The sequence below is a fragment of the Accipiter gentilis genome, unplaced genomic scaffold (assembly GCF_929443795.1).
Source record: "Accipiter gentilis unplaced genomic scaffold, bAccGen1.1, whole genome shotgun sequence".
Classification (NCBI taxonomy): domain Eukaryota; kingdom Metazoa; phylum Chordata; class Aves; order Accipitriformes; family Accipitridae; genus Astur; species Astur gentilis.
The window spans coordinates 1-14,988 of NW_026060932.1; the positions used below are offsets into that span (position 1 = coordinate 1).

A 14,988-nucleotide genomic window follows, 5' to 3' on the forward strand; every position below is an offset into this window, starting at 1 on the left:
CCCATTTGGGAATTCATCACCCGCCACGTCCGACACCCACGGTGAGGGGGGGGGGGGGGAAAACCCCCAAATCCGGCAGGGAGACCCCCCCAAAATCTTGGGAGGGGGGTCCCCAAAATCTGGGGGGGGTCCCCAACATTTTTTGGGGGGACACCAGTCATCCAGGGGTCTGATTTTTTTTTTTTTGGGGGGGGGTGTTTTTATTTTACAGGACAGTGAAGAAAATTCGGGGGAATTTGCTTTGGTATCCCAAAATTTTGGGGGGGGGGCACCCCAAAACTTGGGGGGGCACCTAAAAACTTGGGGGGGGCCACCCCAAAAACCCGGGGGGGGGGTCCCAAGTCGTGTCGTCCCCCCCCCCCAAAAAAAAATTTTGTTCCTTAACTCGGGGTTCAGGTACCGGCACCTGGAAGAGACCAAGGTGAAGGGGGGGGGGGGGGGCAAATTTTGGGGGGCAAATTTGGGGGGGGGGGAAATTTGGGGGTCCCCTAATTTGGGGGGGGGCACTTGGGGGGGTCCCCAAATTCGGGGTGGGGCAATTAGGGGGGTCTGTGAAATTGGGGGGGGGGGGTTAATTAGGGGCGTTTCCCAAATTTGGGAGTGGGGGGGGGCAATTAGGGGTGTTATTAAATTGGGGGGGGGGGGGCAATTAGGGGGGTCCCTAAAATTAGGGGGGGGGCAATTAGGGGAGTGCGCTAATTAGGGGCGGGGTAATTAGGCGGGACTCTAAATTGTGGGCGGGGCAATTAGGGAGTTTTTCCAAATTGTGGGCGGGGCAAAGAGGAGGATACCCCAAATTTTGGGGGGGGGGGGGTGTTATCCCCCCCCAATTTTTTGGGGGGGGGGGGTGGTGGGGGGGTTGTGTGTCTCTTGCTGACCTTTGACCAGGGGGCGGGGCTGGCCCCGCCCGAGGGGGCGTTGTCCCGCCTGCGGCAGGAGGTGGAGGGGCTGGGCGTGGCCCTGGGCGGGGCCCCAGGAGGCGGCTCTGGAGCTGGGTGAGTTTGGGGGGGGTGGGGTGTCCCCGCCCCTTTTTTTGGGGGGGGGGGGGAGTGGGTCATGTGACCTTCCCCCTTTTTTTTTTTATTTTAGAGGCGGAGCTAGGGGCGGGGCAATCCCGGCGAGGGGCGGAGCTTCGGCGGGGGCTGGAGCTGCGGCTGATGGGGGCGTCGGCGGCGAGGGCGGGGCAGCAGCTGCGGGCGGGGCGGGGGGCCCTGGGCCCGCCCCCAGGGTGAGTGACAGGCGAGGGCGGGCGGGTGGGCGGGGCTCGCCCGCCCGGGCGTGGCCCTTCCCATGATCCCTTGCTCCCGCAGGCGGTGGGATGCGGGGCCGGAGCTGGAGGCGGCCGTCGCCCTGGGGGTGGAGCCGGAAGTGCTGGTGAGAGCGGGCGGGGCTTGGGGTGGGTGGGGCCCGGAGGGGGCGTGGCTCGAGGTGGGTGGGGCTACGGGGGTGGGCGTGGCTCTCGGTGAGCTGGCTCCTCCCCCTCCCTTTCAGGTGTCGGTTCGGGCCGTCTGCCGGATGCGGGCGGAGGCGCTGGAGGCGGGGCTGGAGCCACGCCCGCCTGAGGAGTAAGCCCCGCCCCACCCCACCCCCTCAGCCCCGCCCTGCCGGCTCCTTTGTCGCTCGTTTGCCGATTGGGCGGTGCCCGTCGGTCACGTGATCTCTTCGGCTGTCAATCACCCTTCATCTCCCCGTTCTTCTCTATCTGTCAATCATCTGTCAGCTGTCAATCATTTCATTTGATTGACAGCCCTGCACCTGTCAATCATTTGACACCTGTCAATCATCACCTTCGTTAGCGCTAACGCTGCTAATTAGCGGGGCTGGTCAATTATTCCGACCTGTCAATCATCTTCATCTGTCAATCACGCTGCTCTGCTGGCTGTCGTCACCTGTCAATCAATCACTGCGACCTGTCAATCACTCGCTCCGCCGCGTCAGGCTGACCTGTCAATCATCTTGTCGCTCGTTTTCGACCTGTCAATCATTCCGACTCATCAAATATTTCACCCTCGCTCGTCCGCGCGGGCTGTCAATCATCCTGTCAGTCACCTTGACCTGTCAATCATCTCATCAATCACCGAGCTGTCAATTACCCTGGCGCTTCACTTCGACCTGTCAATCATTTGTGCCTTGTCAATCAATTTTTGTTGCTAATGGCTCGCTCTGACTCGTCAATTAATTGCCCTGTCAATCATCCTGGTCTGTCAATCATCCCGGTCTGTCAATCATCCCGGTCTGTCAATCATTCTGATCGATTCACCTGTCAATCACTGCGACCTGACCATCACCAACCTGTCAATCACTCCCTTGTCAATCACCGACCTGTCAATCAACTCACCTCTGCTTCGTTTTGCATGCTAATTACCACCCCGACCCGCCTGTCGCTCGCCTGTCAATCACCCGACCTGTCAATCAATCACCCGACCTGTCAATCAATCACCCGAACTGTCAATCACCCGACCTGTCAATCAATCGCCGCCGCTCGTCGCCCGCAGGACGCGCGAACCGCCGGACGCCGCTAACGAGCGCTGGCTGCGGGCGGCCAAGGTGAGGGCGGGGCCGGGGCGTGGCCGGGGCGTGGCGCCAGCCACCTCTGTCCCCTCCCTGCCCCCGACACTTGGGCGTGTCCCTCCCCTCCCCCCCCCCACAGGCGGTGCTGAGCCGCCACGCCCCGGGGGCGGTGCTTTGGGCCCTGGAGCACCTGGCCCGGGAGAGGACACGCCCGCCACGCCCGCCACGCCCTTGGTGGGTGCTGGGAGGGGGCGGGGCTTGGGGGAGAGGGCGGGGCGTTTCTGAAGTGGGCGGAGAGATGGTGGGTGGGGATAAGGCTGGGGGTGGAGCTTTTCCCTTAGGGGTGGGGCTAAGGGGATGGGGGTGGGGCTTGCTCAAGGGGGTGGGGCTCCAAGGGGCGGGGCTAAAGAAGGGGTGTGGTCTTGCCCTTTTCCAGGAGAGGGGGGGTATTGGGGGGGGGGCGGGTCTTTTCCCGAGGGGTGGGGCTAGTTGGGGGTGTGGTTTTGAGACAGGGCGGGGCTAAAGGCTGGGGGAGGAGCTTGGGGAAGTGGGTGGAGCCTATGGAAAGGGGCGGGGCCTGGCCCTGCTCCTTTATTTCCCCCCTTGTAGGAAAAGTGACCTTGACCCCGACCTTGACCCCGAGGCTCCGCCCACTGTGAAGAAGCTCATTGAGGTGGGGGGGGGGAGGGGGAAATTGGGGGGGGCGGGGCCAATTTTTGGGGGGGTCAGGGTGGGAATTGGGGGGGGCGGGGTCAATTTTTGGGGGATCACGGTGGGAATTTGCGGGGGCGGGGTCAATTTTGGGGGGTCAGGGTGGGAAATTGGGGGGGCGGGGTCAGTTTTTGGAGGGTCAGGGTGGGAAATTGGGGGGGCGGGGTCAATTTTGGGGGGTCAGGGTGGGAAATTGGGGGGGCGGGGTCAGTTTTTGGGGGGTCAGGGTGGGAATTTGGGGGGGCGGGGTCATTTTTGGGGGGCGCGGGGGGGATAAAGGCAAATTTTGGGACTGGAGGGGGGGGCACATTCTGGGTAAAACCATTTTCGAGGTCTCTGGGGGGGATTTGGGGGGCACTTGGGGGGGATTTAGGAGCCGGGGGGGGCCACGTCGGAGATTTTAGGGCCCCCCCACGGATTTGGGGGTGTCCCGTCCCCCCCCCTCAGGAATGTTGGGGGGCCGTGGGGGGGTTGTGGGGCCAGTTGCCCCCCCTGGCCGCCCGGTTGCCCCCCCTGCGCCTCCGGTTGAGCCGCCTGCGCCAGCGCCTGACCCAGCGCCTGGGGGGGGACCCCAAAATTCAAGACGCCGCCAGGTAACGCCCCCCCCCCGGGGAACCCCCAAAAATCTCGTGACCCCCCCAAAAATCTTATCACCCCCCCCCAGCGCACCCCAAAACCCCCAAAAATGGGGGCTGGCACCCTTAGGGCCCCCCCCAAATCCCCCCTTTAACCCCCCCCCCGGCCATTTTGGGGACCCCAGACCCCCCCCAAAAATTTGTCCTGGCCCCCCCCAGCCATTTTGGGGACCCCCAAAATGGGTGCTGGGACCCCCCCGGGACTATTTTGGGGACCCCCCCCCCCCATTTTTTTTGTGCCCCCCCCCCCCCCAGATTGGCGCTGGAGGTCGCGTGGCTGACGGGGGCGCGGGGGGCTCTAAATCGGGGGGTGCAAAAATTTGGGGGGGGGGGGACGACGGCGGCGACGACCCCCCCAAATTTTTCCACGGAGGAACCGCGACGGCGCCTGCGGCTCCTCCGGCACCGGCTGGTCAGTTTTGGGGGGCGGGGGGGGGGGGATTTTGGGGGGTGGGGGGGGGGAATTTGGGGGTTTGGGGGGGCCCTGGGGGGGATTTTGGGGTGCTGGGTGGGATTTGGGGGTCCTGGGGGGGCGATTTTGGGGGGTGGGGGGGGGAATTTGGGGTTTGGGGGGGGATTTTGGGGTGCGGGGGGGATTTTGGGGGGGATTTTGGGGTGCGGGGGGGGAATTTGGGTTTTTTGGGGGGATTTTTGGGGTGTGGGGGGGGAATTTGGGGATTTGGGGGGGATTTTGGGGGGCGGGGGTGGGAATTTGGGGTTTGGGGGGGTCCTGGGGGGGATTTTGGGGTGCTGGGGGGGAAATTTGGGGTTTTGGGGGGGATTTTTGGGGGGCGGGGGTGGGATTTTGGGGTTTGGGGGGGCCCTGGGTGGGATTTTGGGGTGCTGGGGGGGAAATATAGGATTTGGGGGGGGGATTTTGGGGTGCGGGGGGGGAAATTTGGGGTTTGGGGGGATTTTGGGGGTTCAAGGGGGGGAATTTGGGTTTTGGGGGGGATTTTGGGGTGCGGGGGGGGGAATTTGGGTTTTTTTGGGGGGATTTTTGGGGTGTGGGGGGGGAATTCGGGGATTTGGGGGGGATTTTGGGGGGCGGGGGTGGGAATTTGGGGTTTGGGGGGGCTCTGGGGTGGGATTTTGGGGTTCTGGGGGGGATTTTGGGGTGCTGGGGGGGGAATTTGGGGTTTTGGGGGAGATTTTTGGGGTGCGGGGGGGGGAATTTGGGGTTCTGGGGGGGATTTTGGGGTTCATGGGGGGGCTCTGGGGGGGGATTTTGGGGTTTGGGGGTGCTGGGGGGGGATTTTTGGGGTTCAAGGGGAGAATTTGGGGTTTGGGGGGGCCCTGGGGGGGGATTTTGGGGGTTGGGGGGGGGAAAATTGGGGTTTTGGGGGGGTGGGGGAGCTGGGGAGGGATTTTGGGGTGCGGGGGGGGGAATTTGGGGTGTGGGGGGGATTTGGGGGGTTCTGGGCGGAATTTGGGGGTATGGGGGGGGATTTTGGGGTCCGAGGGGGAATTTTTGGGGTACGGGGGGGGATTTTGGGGTGCTGGGGGGGGGGGATCCCCTTAATTTTGGGGTCCCCCCCCCCCTCCAGAAACGTCGGCAGCGCCGGCTCCGAACTTTGGCCGCCGCCACCGGGACCCTCAAAAAGCGGCTCCGGCCCCTCCAAAAGCAGGTGGGGGACCCCAAAAAATCCCCAAATTTTGGGGGGGGGGGGGCCCCCAAAATCCACCCAAACCCTGGGGGGGGGGTTCCCAGGCCACGCCCACCCCCCAAATCTGAGGGGCGGGGCCCCAAAACCCGACACCGTCCCTTTAAAATCTGCCTCGATTTGGGTTTTGAGTGTTAAATTTGGGGGGGGAGACCCCAAAAATTTTACAGGGGGGCGTGTCTTGCTTGGGGGCGGGGTTTAAGTTAGGGGTGGGGCTTAATTTTAGGGCGGTGGGGGTGGGTTTTTGGGGGTGGGGCTTAATTTGGGAGGGCGGGGTTTAAGTTTGGGGTCTCCCCCCCCCCACCCCCCATTTTATTTGATCGTTTTGGGGTTTTTTGGGCGTGTCTGCAGGTGAGGGGCGTGGCACAGGCCGAGCTGGGCGTGGCCCCCCCCGCCCTGGCGCAGGAAGGGGAGCGGCTGCGGCAGTTACTGGTCGAACTGGGAGCACTGGGAGAGCCCCGCCCGGGGTGAGTCGCATGCTCTGGGGGGGGTGGGGTCGGGCCACGCCCTTTTCTGACTCCTCCCCCTTTCAGCCCCGCCCCGGATCCTCTGCTGCGCATTTGCCACGCCCTCGGGTTGCCGCCCTATAAGGTGAGAGAGGCGGGGCTATGCGGATGGGTGGGGCTACTCGGGCGGGTGTGGCACGTACGGGGGAGGCGATTTGGAGGGAAGGGGCGTGGCCTAAGCGGGCGTGTCCTGTTGCAGGCCCCCCAGTGGGCGCTGTGTCGGGCGGCGGCCCTGCGCCAGGAGCTGCGCGGGCGGGGCTCGAGGGCGGAGCCCGGGGAAGGGGCGGAGCCGCCTCAGCCCCACCCAGTTTTGGGTAAGTAGTGGGGAAGGGGGCGGGGCTCCACGGGTTTGGGTGGGGTCTGGCCCCGCCCACCCTCACTTTGTTTTATCCCCGCCCATCCAGGAAGGGCGGCGGGCGGGGCCAACACCGAGCTCCTCCCCCGGCTCCGCCTATTGGCCGCCCAGAGCCATCAGCGCATCGAGGCTTGGCCCCGCCTCCAGGCTCTCGTCAACCAATGGTGAGCTTGCGCCGCCCCGCAGGGGGTGGGGGTCGAAAGGGGGCGGGGCTACGGAAGGCCCCACCCTGTGATGTCACACCCGTTTCTCCCCTCCCACAGGTGGGAGCAGCCGGCCCAGTGGACCTTGGCCCCGCCCCCAGGCAACATCCCCTTCTCCCATTGGATGCGGCGCTGGAGCCGGGCGGCCCACGCCCTCCCCTGTCCCCGCCCACTCCCCTCGGCCCCGCCCACCCACCCGGCGGAGAGGCGGAACCGGAACAAGCCCCACCCCTGAACTCTCACCCGACGCTCCTATTGGCCGAACTCCCCCTCTCAATAAAGCATTGGCTGAGACGCGACTGGGCGTGGTGCTGTGTTTCGGGTGGGCGGGGCTGGAGACACCCCCATACCGAGGGCCACGCCCCTGCCGGGGGCCACACCCAGGGCCACGCCCGCAACCGCCACCGAGCCCGACCCTCGCACATAACGTAGGACCGGCGCTAACTCCGCCCACCCCCGCAGGCCCCTCCCCTCCCACCACGCCCCTTCGCAGACCACGCCCTCCCCCGGGCCACACCCCGCCGCAGGCCACGCCCACCCCGCCCCTCCCCAGAGCCGGCCGTACGAAGCAGCCACGTGGCCTTTATTGCGCTTCCCGCCGCTCCCCCCGGTCCCTCCCAGTGCGTCCCAGTCCCCTCCCAGTTTGTCCCAGTCCCTCCCAGTGGCTCCCAGTTTGTCCCAGTCCGGCGTTATCTCAGCCCCAGTTTCTTCTTCTCCCGCTGTTTCCGCCGCACGACCTCCAGATTCCGATCCTTCCACATGCTTTTCCGCAGTTTGATGGGGCGGCTGCCCACGTACTTCCCTGGCGGGGGAGAGGGGGCACTGGTGGGACTGGGAGCGACTGGGAGGGCACTGGGAGGGGACTGGGAGGGGCTGGGGGCAGCGGGAGGGGACTGGGAGCGACTGGGAGGGGACTGGGAGGGGACGAGGGAGAAGTAGGAGGAGACTGAGAGGGACTGGGAACACTGGGAGGGGACTGGGATGAGGTAGGATGGGACTGGGAGGGGACTGGGAACACTGGGAGGGGACTGGGATGGACTGGGAGGGGATTTGAGGGGACTGGGAGGGGCCTGGGAAAGAATGGGATGGACTGGGAAGGGACTGGGATGGACTGGGAGGGGACTAGGGAGAAGTAGGAGGAGACTGAGAGGGACTGGGAACACTGGGAGGGGACTGGGATGGACTGGGAGGGGCTGGGGGCAGCGGGAGGGGACTGGGATGAACTGGGAGGGGACTGGGATGGACTGGGAGGGGACGAGGGAGAAGTAGGAGGAGACTGAGAGGGACTGGGAACACTGGGAGGGGACTGGGATGAGGTAGGATGGGACTGGGAGGGGACTGGGAACACTGGGAGGGGACTGGGAGGGGCTGGGAGGGGCTGGGATGAGGTGGGAGGGGACTGGGAACACTGGGAGGGGACTGGGAACACTGGGAGGGGACTGGGAGGGGATGGGGGCAGCAGGAGGGGACTGGGAGGGGACTGGGATGGGGTAGGAGGGGACTGGGACCACTGGGAGGGGACTGGGATGAACTGGGAGGGGAGTGGGAAGGACTGGGAGGGGATTGGGATGAACGGAGGGAACTGGGAGGGGACTGGGATGAGGTAGGAGGGGACTGGGAACACTGGGAGGGGACTGGGATGAACTGGGAGGGGCTGGGAGGGGACTGAGATTAACTGGGAGGGGACTGGAATGAACTGGGAGTGGACTGGGATGAAGTAGGAGGGGACTGGGAACACTGGGAGGGGACTGGGAAGGACTGGGAGGGGACTGGAAGCGACTGGGGATACTGGGAAGGGACTGGGAGCACTGGGAGAGAACTGGGAAGAGACCAGAAAGGACTGGAAGGGACTGGGATGAACTGGGAGGCGACTGGGATGAACTGGGAGGGGACTGGGAAGGACTGGGAGGCACTGGGCTATACTGGGAGCTGCCCTGGGGAATGTGGGGCTGAGGGTCCCTCTGAGTCCCCGCCCCCAAATTCCCCCAAATGTCCCCAAATGTCCCAAAATTCCTCAATGTCCCCAAATGTCCCCAAATTCCTCAATGTCCCCAAATGTCCCCAAATTCCTCGATGTCCCCAAAGCCTGAAATTTCCCCAAATGTCCCCAAATTCCCCCAAACTTCCCCAAATTCCTCAATGTCCCCAAATGTCCCCAAAGTCTCAAATTCCCCCAAATGTCCCCAAATTCTCAGTGTCCCCAAATCTCCCCAAAGCCTGAAATTTCCCCAAATGTCCCCAAATTCCCCCAAATGTCCCCAAGTTCCTCCACGTCCCCAAATGTCCCCAAATATCCCTAAACTCCCCAAATGTCCCCAAATTCCTCAATGTCCCCAAATGTCCCCAAAGTCCTTGATGTCCCCAAAAGTCCCCAAAATCTTCAATGTCCCCAAACTTCTCAAATGTCCCCAAATGTCCCCAAAATCGTTGATGTCCCCAAAGTCCCCAAATGTCCCCAAATGTCCCCGATGTCCCCAAGGTCCCTCCGACGTCCCCAACGTCCCCAAAATCTTCTCCCGCTCATCTCTCCCGTACTACGAACGTCATCGTTGATGTTCTTCAAGATCCCAAACCAACCGCGTCCCTCCGTCTTCCCCGTTATCCCAATATCCCAAACATTCCCAAACCCCTCGATGTCCCCAACATCTCCGATGTCCCCAAGGTCCCTCTGATGTCCCCAACGTCCCCAAAATCTCCCACCGCTCATCTCTCCCGTACTACGAACGTCATCGTTGACGTTCTTCAAGATCCCAAACCAACCACATCCCTCCGTCTTCCCCGTTATCCCAATATCCCAAAAATTCCCAAACCCCTCGACGTCCCCAAGATCCCTCGATGTCCCCAATGTCCCTAAAACCCCCGATGTCCCCAAGGTCCCTCCGATGTCCCCAAAATCTCCCACCGCTCATCTCTTCCGTACTACGAACGTCATCGTTGACGTTCTTCAAGATCCCAAACCAACCGCGTCCCTCCGTCTTCCCCGTTATCCCAATATCCCAAATATTCCCAAACCCCTCGACATCCCCAAGATCCCTCGATGTCCCCAATGTCCCTAAAACCCCCGATGTCCCCAAGGTCCCTCCGACGTCCCCAAAATCTCCCACCGCTCATCTCTTCCGTACTACGAACGTCATCGTTGACGTTCTTCAAGATCCTGAACCCACCGCGTCCCTCCGTCTTCCCCGTTATCCCAAAATCCCAAACATTCCCAAACCCCTCGACGTCCCCGAGATCCCTCGATGTCCCCAATGTCCCTAAAGCCCCCGATGTCCCCAAGGTCCCTCCGATGTCCCCAACGTCCCCAAAATCTCCCACCGCTCATCTCTCCCGTACTACGAACGTCATCGTTGACGTTCTTCAAAAAACCGAACCAACCGCGTCCCTCCGTCTTCCCCGTTATCCCAATATCCCAAATGTTCCCAAGATCCCTCAATATCCCTCGATGTCCCCAACATCCCCGATGTCCCCAAGGTCCCTCCGACGTCCCCAACGTCCCCAAAATCTCCCACCGCTCATCTCTCCCGTACTACGAACGTCATCGTTGACGTTCTTCAAGATCCCAAACCAACCGCGTCCCTCCGTCTTCCCCGTTATCCCAAAATCCCAAATATTCCCAAACCCCTCGATGTCCCCAACGTCCCCGATGTCCCCAAGGTCCCTCCAATGTCCCCAACGTCCCCAAAATCTCCCACCGCTCATCTCTCCCGTACTACGAACGTCATCGTTGACGTTCTTCAAGATCCCAAACCAACCACGTCCCTCCGTCTTCCCCGTTATCCCAATATCCCAAATATTCCCAAACCCCTCGACGTCCCCAAGATCCCTCGATGTCCCCAATGTCCCTAAAACCCCCGATGTCCCCAAGGTCCCTCCGATGTCCCCAAAATCTCCCACCGCTCATCTCTTCCGTACTACGAACGTCATCGTTGACGTTCTTCAAGATCCCAAACCAACCGCGTCCCTCCGTCTTCCCCGTTATCCCAATATCCCAAATATTCCCAAACCCCTCGACATCCCCAAGATCCCTCGATGTCCCCAATGTCCCTAAAACCCCCGATGTCCCCAAGGTCCCTCCGACGTCCCCAAAATCTCCTCCCGCTCATCTCTTCCGTACTACGAACGTCATCGTTGACGTTCTTCAAGATCCTGAACCCACCGCGTCCCTCCGTCTTCCCCGTTATCCCAAAATCCCAAACATTCCCAAACCCCTCGACGTCCCCGAGATCCCTCGATGTCCCCAATGTCCCTAAAGCCCCCGATGTCCCCAAGGTCCCTCCGACGTCCCCAACGTCCCCAAAATCTCCCACCGCTCATCTCTCCCGTACTATGAACGTCATCGTTGACGTTCTTCAAAAAACCAAACCAACTGCGTCCCTCCATCTTCCCCGTTATCCCAATATCCCAAATGTTCCCAAGATCCCTCAATATCCCTCGATGTCCCCAACATCCCCGATGTCCCCAAGGTCCCTCCGACGTCCCCAACGTCCCCAAAATCTCCCACCGCTCATCTCTCCCGTACTACGAACGTCATCGTTGACGTTCTTCAAGATCCCAAACCAACCGCGTCCCTCCGTCTTCCCCGTTATCCCAATATCCCAAACATTCCCAAACCCCTCGATGTCCCCAACGTCCCCGATGTCCCTAAGGTCCCTCTGATGTCCCCAACGTCCCCAAAATCTCCCACCGCTCATCTCTCCCGTACTACGAACGTCATCGTTGACGTTCTTCAAGATCCCAAACCAACCACATCCCTCCGTCTTCCCCGTTATCCCAATATCCCAAACATTCCCAAACCCCTCGACGTCCCCAAGATCCCTCGATGTCCCCAATGTCCCTAAAACCCCCGATGTCCCCAAGGTCCCTCCGATGTCCCCAAAATCTCCCACCGCTCATCTCTTCCGTACTACGAACGTCATCGTTGACGTTCTTCAAGATCCCAAACCAACCGCGTCCCTCCGTCTTCCCCGTTATCCCAATATCCCAAATATTCCCAAACCCCTCGACGTCCCCAAGATCCCTCGATGTCCCCAATGTCCCTAAAACCCCCGATGTCCCCAAGGTCCCTCCGACGTCCCCAAAATCTCCTCCCGCTCATCTCTTCCGTACTACGAACGTCATCGTTGACGTTCTTCAAAAAACCGAACCCACCGCGTCCCTCCGTCTTCCCCGTTATCCCAATATCCCAAATGTTCCCAAGATCCCTCAATATCCCTCGACGTCCCCGAGATCCCTCGATGTCCCCAATGTCCCTAAAGCCCCCGATGTCCCCAAGGTCCCTCCGATGTCCCCAACGTCCCCAAAATCTCCCACCGCTCATCTCTTCCGTACTACGAACGTCATCGTTGACGTTCTTCAAAAAACCGAACCCACCGCGTCCCTCCGTCTTCCCCGTTATCCCAATATCCCAAATGTTCCCAAGATCCCTCAATATCCCTCGATGTCCCCAACATCCCCGATGTCCCCAAGGTCCCTCCGATGTCCCCAACGTCCCCAAAATCTCCCACCGCTCATCTCTCCCGTACTACGAACGTCATCGTTGACGTTCTTCAAGATCCCAAACCAACCGCGTCCCTCCGTCTTCCCCGTTATCCCAATATCCCAAACATTCCCAAACCCCTCGATGTCCCCAACATCTCCGATGTCCCTAAGGTCCCTCTGATGTCCCCAACGTCCCCAAAATCTCCCACCGCTCATCTCTCCCGTACTACGAACGTCATCGTTGACGTTCTTCAAGATCCCAAACCAACCACATCCCTCCGTCTTCCCCGTTATCCCAATATCCCAAACATTCCCAAACCCCTCGACGTCCCCAAGATCCCTCGATGTCCCCAATGTCCCTAAAACCCCCGATGTCCCCAAGGTCCCTCCGATGTCCCCAAAATCTCCCACCGCTCATCTCTTCCGTACTACGAACGTCATCGTTGACGTTCTTCAAGATCCCAAACCAACTGCGTCCCTCCGTCTTCCCCGTTATCCCAATATCCCAAATATTCCCAAACCCCTCGACGTCCCCAAGATCCCTCGATGTCCCCAATGTCCCTAAAGCCCCCGATGTCCCCAAGGTCCCTCCGACGTCCCCAACGTCCCCAAAATCTCCCACCGCTCATCTCTCCCGTACTACGAACGTCATCGTTGATGTTCTTCAAGATCCCAAACCAACCACGTCCCTCCGTCTTCCCTGTTATCCCAAATATTCCCAAGATCCCTCAATATCCCTAATGTCCCCAACATCCCCGATGTCCCCAAGGTCCCTCCGATGTCCCCAACGTCCCCAAAATCTTCTCCCGCTCATCTCTCCTGTACTACGAACGTCATCGTTGACGTTCTCCAAGATCCCTAACCAACCACATCCCTCCATCTTCCCTGTTATCCCAAATATTCCCAAGATCCCTCAATATCCCTAATGTCCCCAACATCCCCGATGTCCCCAAGGTCCCTCTGATGTCCCCAACGTCCCCAAAATCTCCCACCGCTCATCTCTCCCGTACTACGAACGTCATCGTTGACGTTCTTCAAGATCCTGAACCCACTGCGTCCCTCTGTCTTCGCCGTTATCCCAAAATCCCAAACATTCCCAAACCCCTTGACGTCCCCAAGATCCCTCGATGTCCCCAACGTCCCCAAACCCCCCGATGTCCCCAAGGTCCCTCCGACGTCCCCAACGTCCCCAAAATCTCCCACCGCTCATCTCTCCCGTACTACGAACGTCATCGTTGACGTTCTCCAAGATCCCAAACCAACCGCGTCCCTCCGTCTTCCCCGTTATCCCAAAATCCCAAACATTCCCAAACCCCTCGACGTCCCCGCGATCCCTCGATGTCCCCGATGTCCCCCCGCCGTCCCCGTTACCGTTCATCTCCCTCATGGCGCGGACGTAATCGTTGGGATCCTTGAAGGAAACGAAACCGTAACCCTTCGTCTTCCCGGTGCGTTTATCCCGGATAACTTTCGCTTTCAGGAAGGACGGATAACGCCCGAACGCTCGTCCCAAAATGTCGTCGTTCACCTCGTTTCCCAAATCGCCGCAAAAAATCCGGAAATCGTCTGCGGACGAGAGACGAGGGGACGCGGCGACGATTGACGCGGCGACGATTGACGCGGCGACGCCGACGCGGTGATGTCACGGCGACGCCGTTCCCCAATTCCGGCCGACGCGCTCCGCCCCTCCCCCCCCCTCCTTGTCCCTCAGTATTCCCAGTATTCCCAGTATTCCCAGTATCCCTACCGGCGTCCCACTCCAGCAAACTGGGATCCTCCCAGCTGCTCCCGGCCGCCGTCCGGATGCAACGTTTGAGCCGCTCGCCCCGCCCCTTTTTTTTGTCTTCCGCCGCTGGCTCCGCCCCTACCTGGGGAGGGGCGGGGAATAGGCTTGTCAATCACGCGGACACGCCCAGCCGAGCCCGGACACGCCCGTCCCTCCCCTGAGCCACGCCCACGGCCTCTCCCCACCGGCAACATTGGTCTGGTCTGGCCCAGAGGCTCCGCCTCCTTTGTAGGAAGCCACGCCCCATTAGAAAGAAGCCACGCCCCATTAGAAAGAAGCCACACCTGTTTGTAGGAAGCCACGCCCCATTAGAAAGAAGCCACACCTGTTTGTAGGAAGCCACGCCCCTCCTCCAGGAGGCTCCACCCACCCAATAGGCCTCCCTCAACCCACCCCTCCCAAGAAACCCCGCCCCTAACTGACCTCCTCCCCGCCCCCCAGGCCACGCCCTTTTACTATAAGGCTCCACCCCCATAGCACTCCCTAACCCCGCCCTCTTTCCGGCAAACCCCGCCCCCAAAACGGCTCCACCCTCTCGGCGAAGCCCCGCCCCAAGAACCTCACCCACCCCACCCCAATCCATAAAGCCCCGCCCCCACCTGCCCCAGCCCCACCCACAGAAACCCCGCCCACAAGCTCCCCCGCCCCTTCCAGCAAACCCCGCCCCCCTCCCAAGAGACTCCTCCCCCTGCAGGAAACCCCGCCCACCCCCCAACAAACCCCGCCCCCTCCTTCCAGCTCTCACCTCAGGGGGCAAGAAGGGCGGGTCGGGCGGGCGGGGCCGGCGCGGGCGAGGCGCGGGCGGGGCCAAGGCGGGGCCCGGGCGGGGCTCGGGCGGGCCGGCGGGGGCCGGGGCGGGGCCGGCGGGGAGGCAGGGCCCAATCCGAGTCTCCTCGGGGGGCGGAGCCCGAGGGGGCGGCGGCTCCTCCTGCGGGGTCAACGGGGTCACCGGGGGGGGGGGGGGGGCGGGATTTGCCCCGCCCCTCCCCAAAATTTACCCCTCCCCCAACCCCCAAATTTGCCCCCCCGACTGAATTTACCCCCCCGGGGGGTAAATTACCCCCCCGGGGCCAAAATTTGCCCCCCCCCAGGGGTAAAATTTGCCCCCCCAGACCCCCAATTGCCCCCCACCACCCCCC

General features: G+C 61.7%; 3 protein-coding genes across 7 annotated transcripts; 2 read left to right on the plus strand and 1 right to left on the minus strand.

Annotated features, from left to right (window-relative positions):
• Positions 1-1,089: 1,089 nt before the first annotated feature.
• HAUS5 (HAUS augmin like complex subunit 5) lies at positions 1,090-6,848 on the plus strand (the record flags this gene model as incomplete). The annotated part of the gene is made up of 14 exons (XM_049797347.1): positions 1,090-1,228; positions 1,311-1,374; positions 1,492-1,565; positions 2,496-2,547; positions 2,651-2,745; positions 3,121-3,184; positions 3,670-3,815; positions 4,113-4,269; positions 5,405-5,485; positions 5,873-5,988; positions 6,055-6,112; positions 6,227-6,341; positions 6,432-6,546; positions 6,646-6,848. Coding segments are annotated over 14 exons (1,451 nt in total), but the record flags the coding sequence as incomplete, so codon positions are not given.
• Positions 6,849-7,156: 308 nt separating this feature from the next.
• RBM42 (RNA binding motif protein 42) lies at positions 7,157-14,777 on the minus strand (the record flags this gene model as incomplete). The annotated part of the gene is made up of 4 exons (XM_049797351.1): positions 7,157-7,387; positions 13,435-13,629; positions 13,811-13,931; positions 14,595-14,777. Coding segments are annotated over 4 exons (612 nt in total), but the record flags the coding sequence as incomplete, so codon positions are not given.
• Positions 8,504-13,427, plus strand: LOC126037118 (uncharacterized). Of its 5 annotated transcripts, none has more exons than XR_007505514.1 (5): positions 8,504-9,064; positions 10,057-10,450; positions 11,858-12,051; positions 12,648-13,008; positions 13,229-13,427. XR_007505514.1 is itself a non-coding variant. In XM_049797350.1 (5 exons), exons 1-4 carry the CDS (start codon positions 8,895-8,897, stop codon positions 12,802-12,804), a joined length of 915 nt encoding a protein of 304 aa, XP_049653307.1. In that variant the 5' UTR covers positions 8,504-8,894; the 3' UTR covers positions 12,805-12,823; positions 13,229-13,427. The 5 variants fall into 5 exon arrangements, 2 of the variants coding, with proteins under 2 accessions (XP_049653307.1, XP_049653305.1); XM_049797350.1 differs by having other exon boundaries at positions 12,648-12,823; XM_049797348.1 differs by lacking the exon at positions 13,229-13,427 and having other exon boundaries at positions 12,648-13,096.
• Positions 14,778-14,988: the final 211 nt, after the last annotated feature.

Bases quoted from the DNA above. Each gene is read 5' to 3' on its own strand.
- LOC126037118 (XM_049797350.1), top strand. From the start codon at position 8,895: ATGTCCCCAAATTCCTCAATGTCCCCAAATGTCCCCAAAGTCCTTGAT. The intron at 9,065-10,056 runs GTCCCTCCGACG...GATGTCCCCAAG, and splicing joins ATGTCCCCGATGTCCCCAAG to GTCCCTCCGACGTCCCCAAC. The intron at 10,451-11,857 runs GTCCCTCCGATG...GATGTCCCCAAG, and splicing joins AAACCCCCGATGTCCCCAAG to GTCCCTCCGATGTCCCCAAC.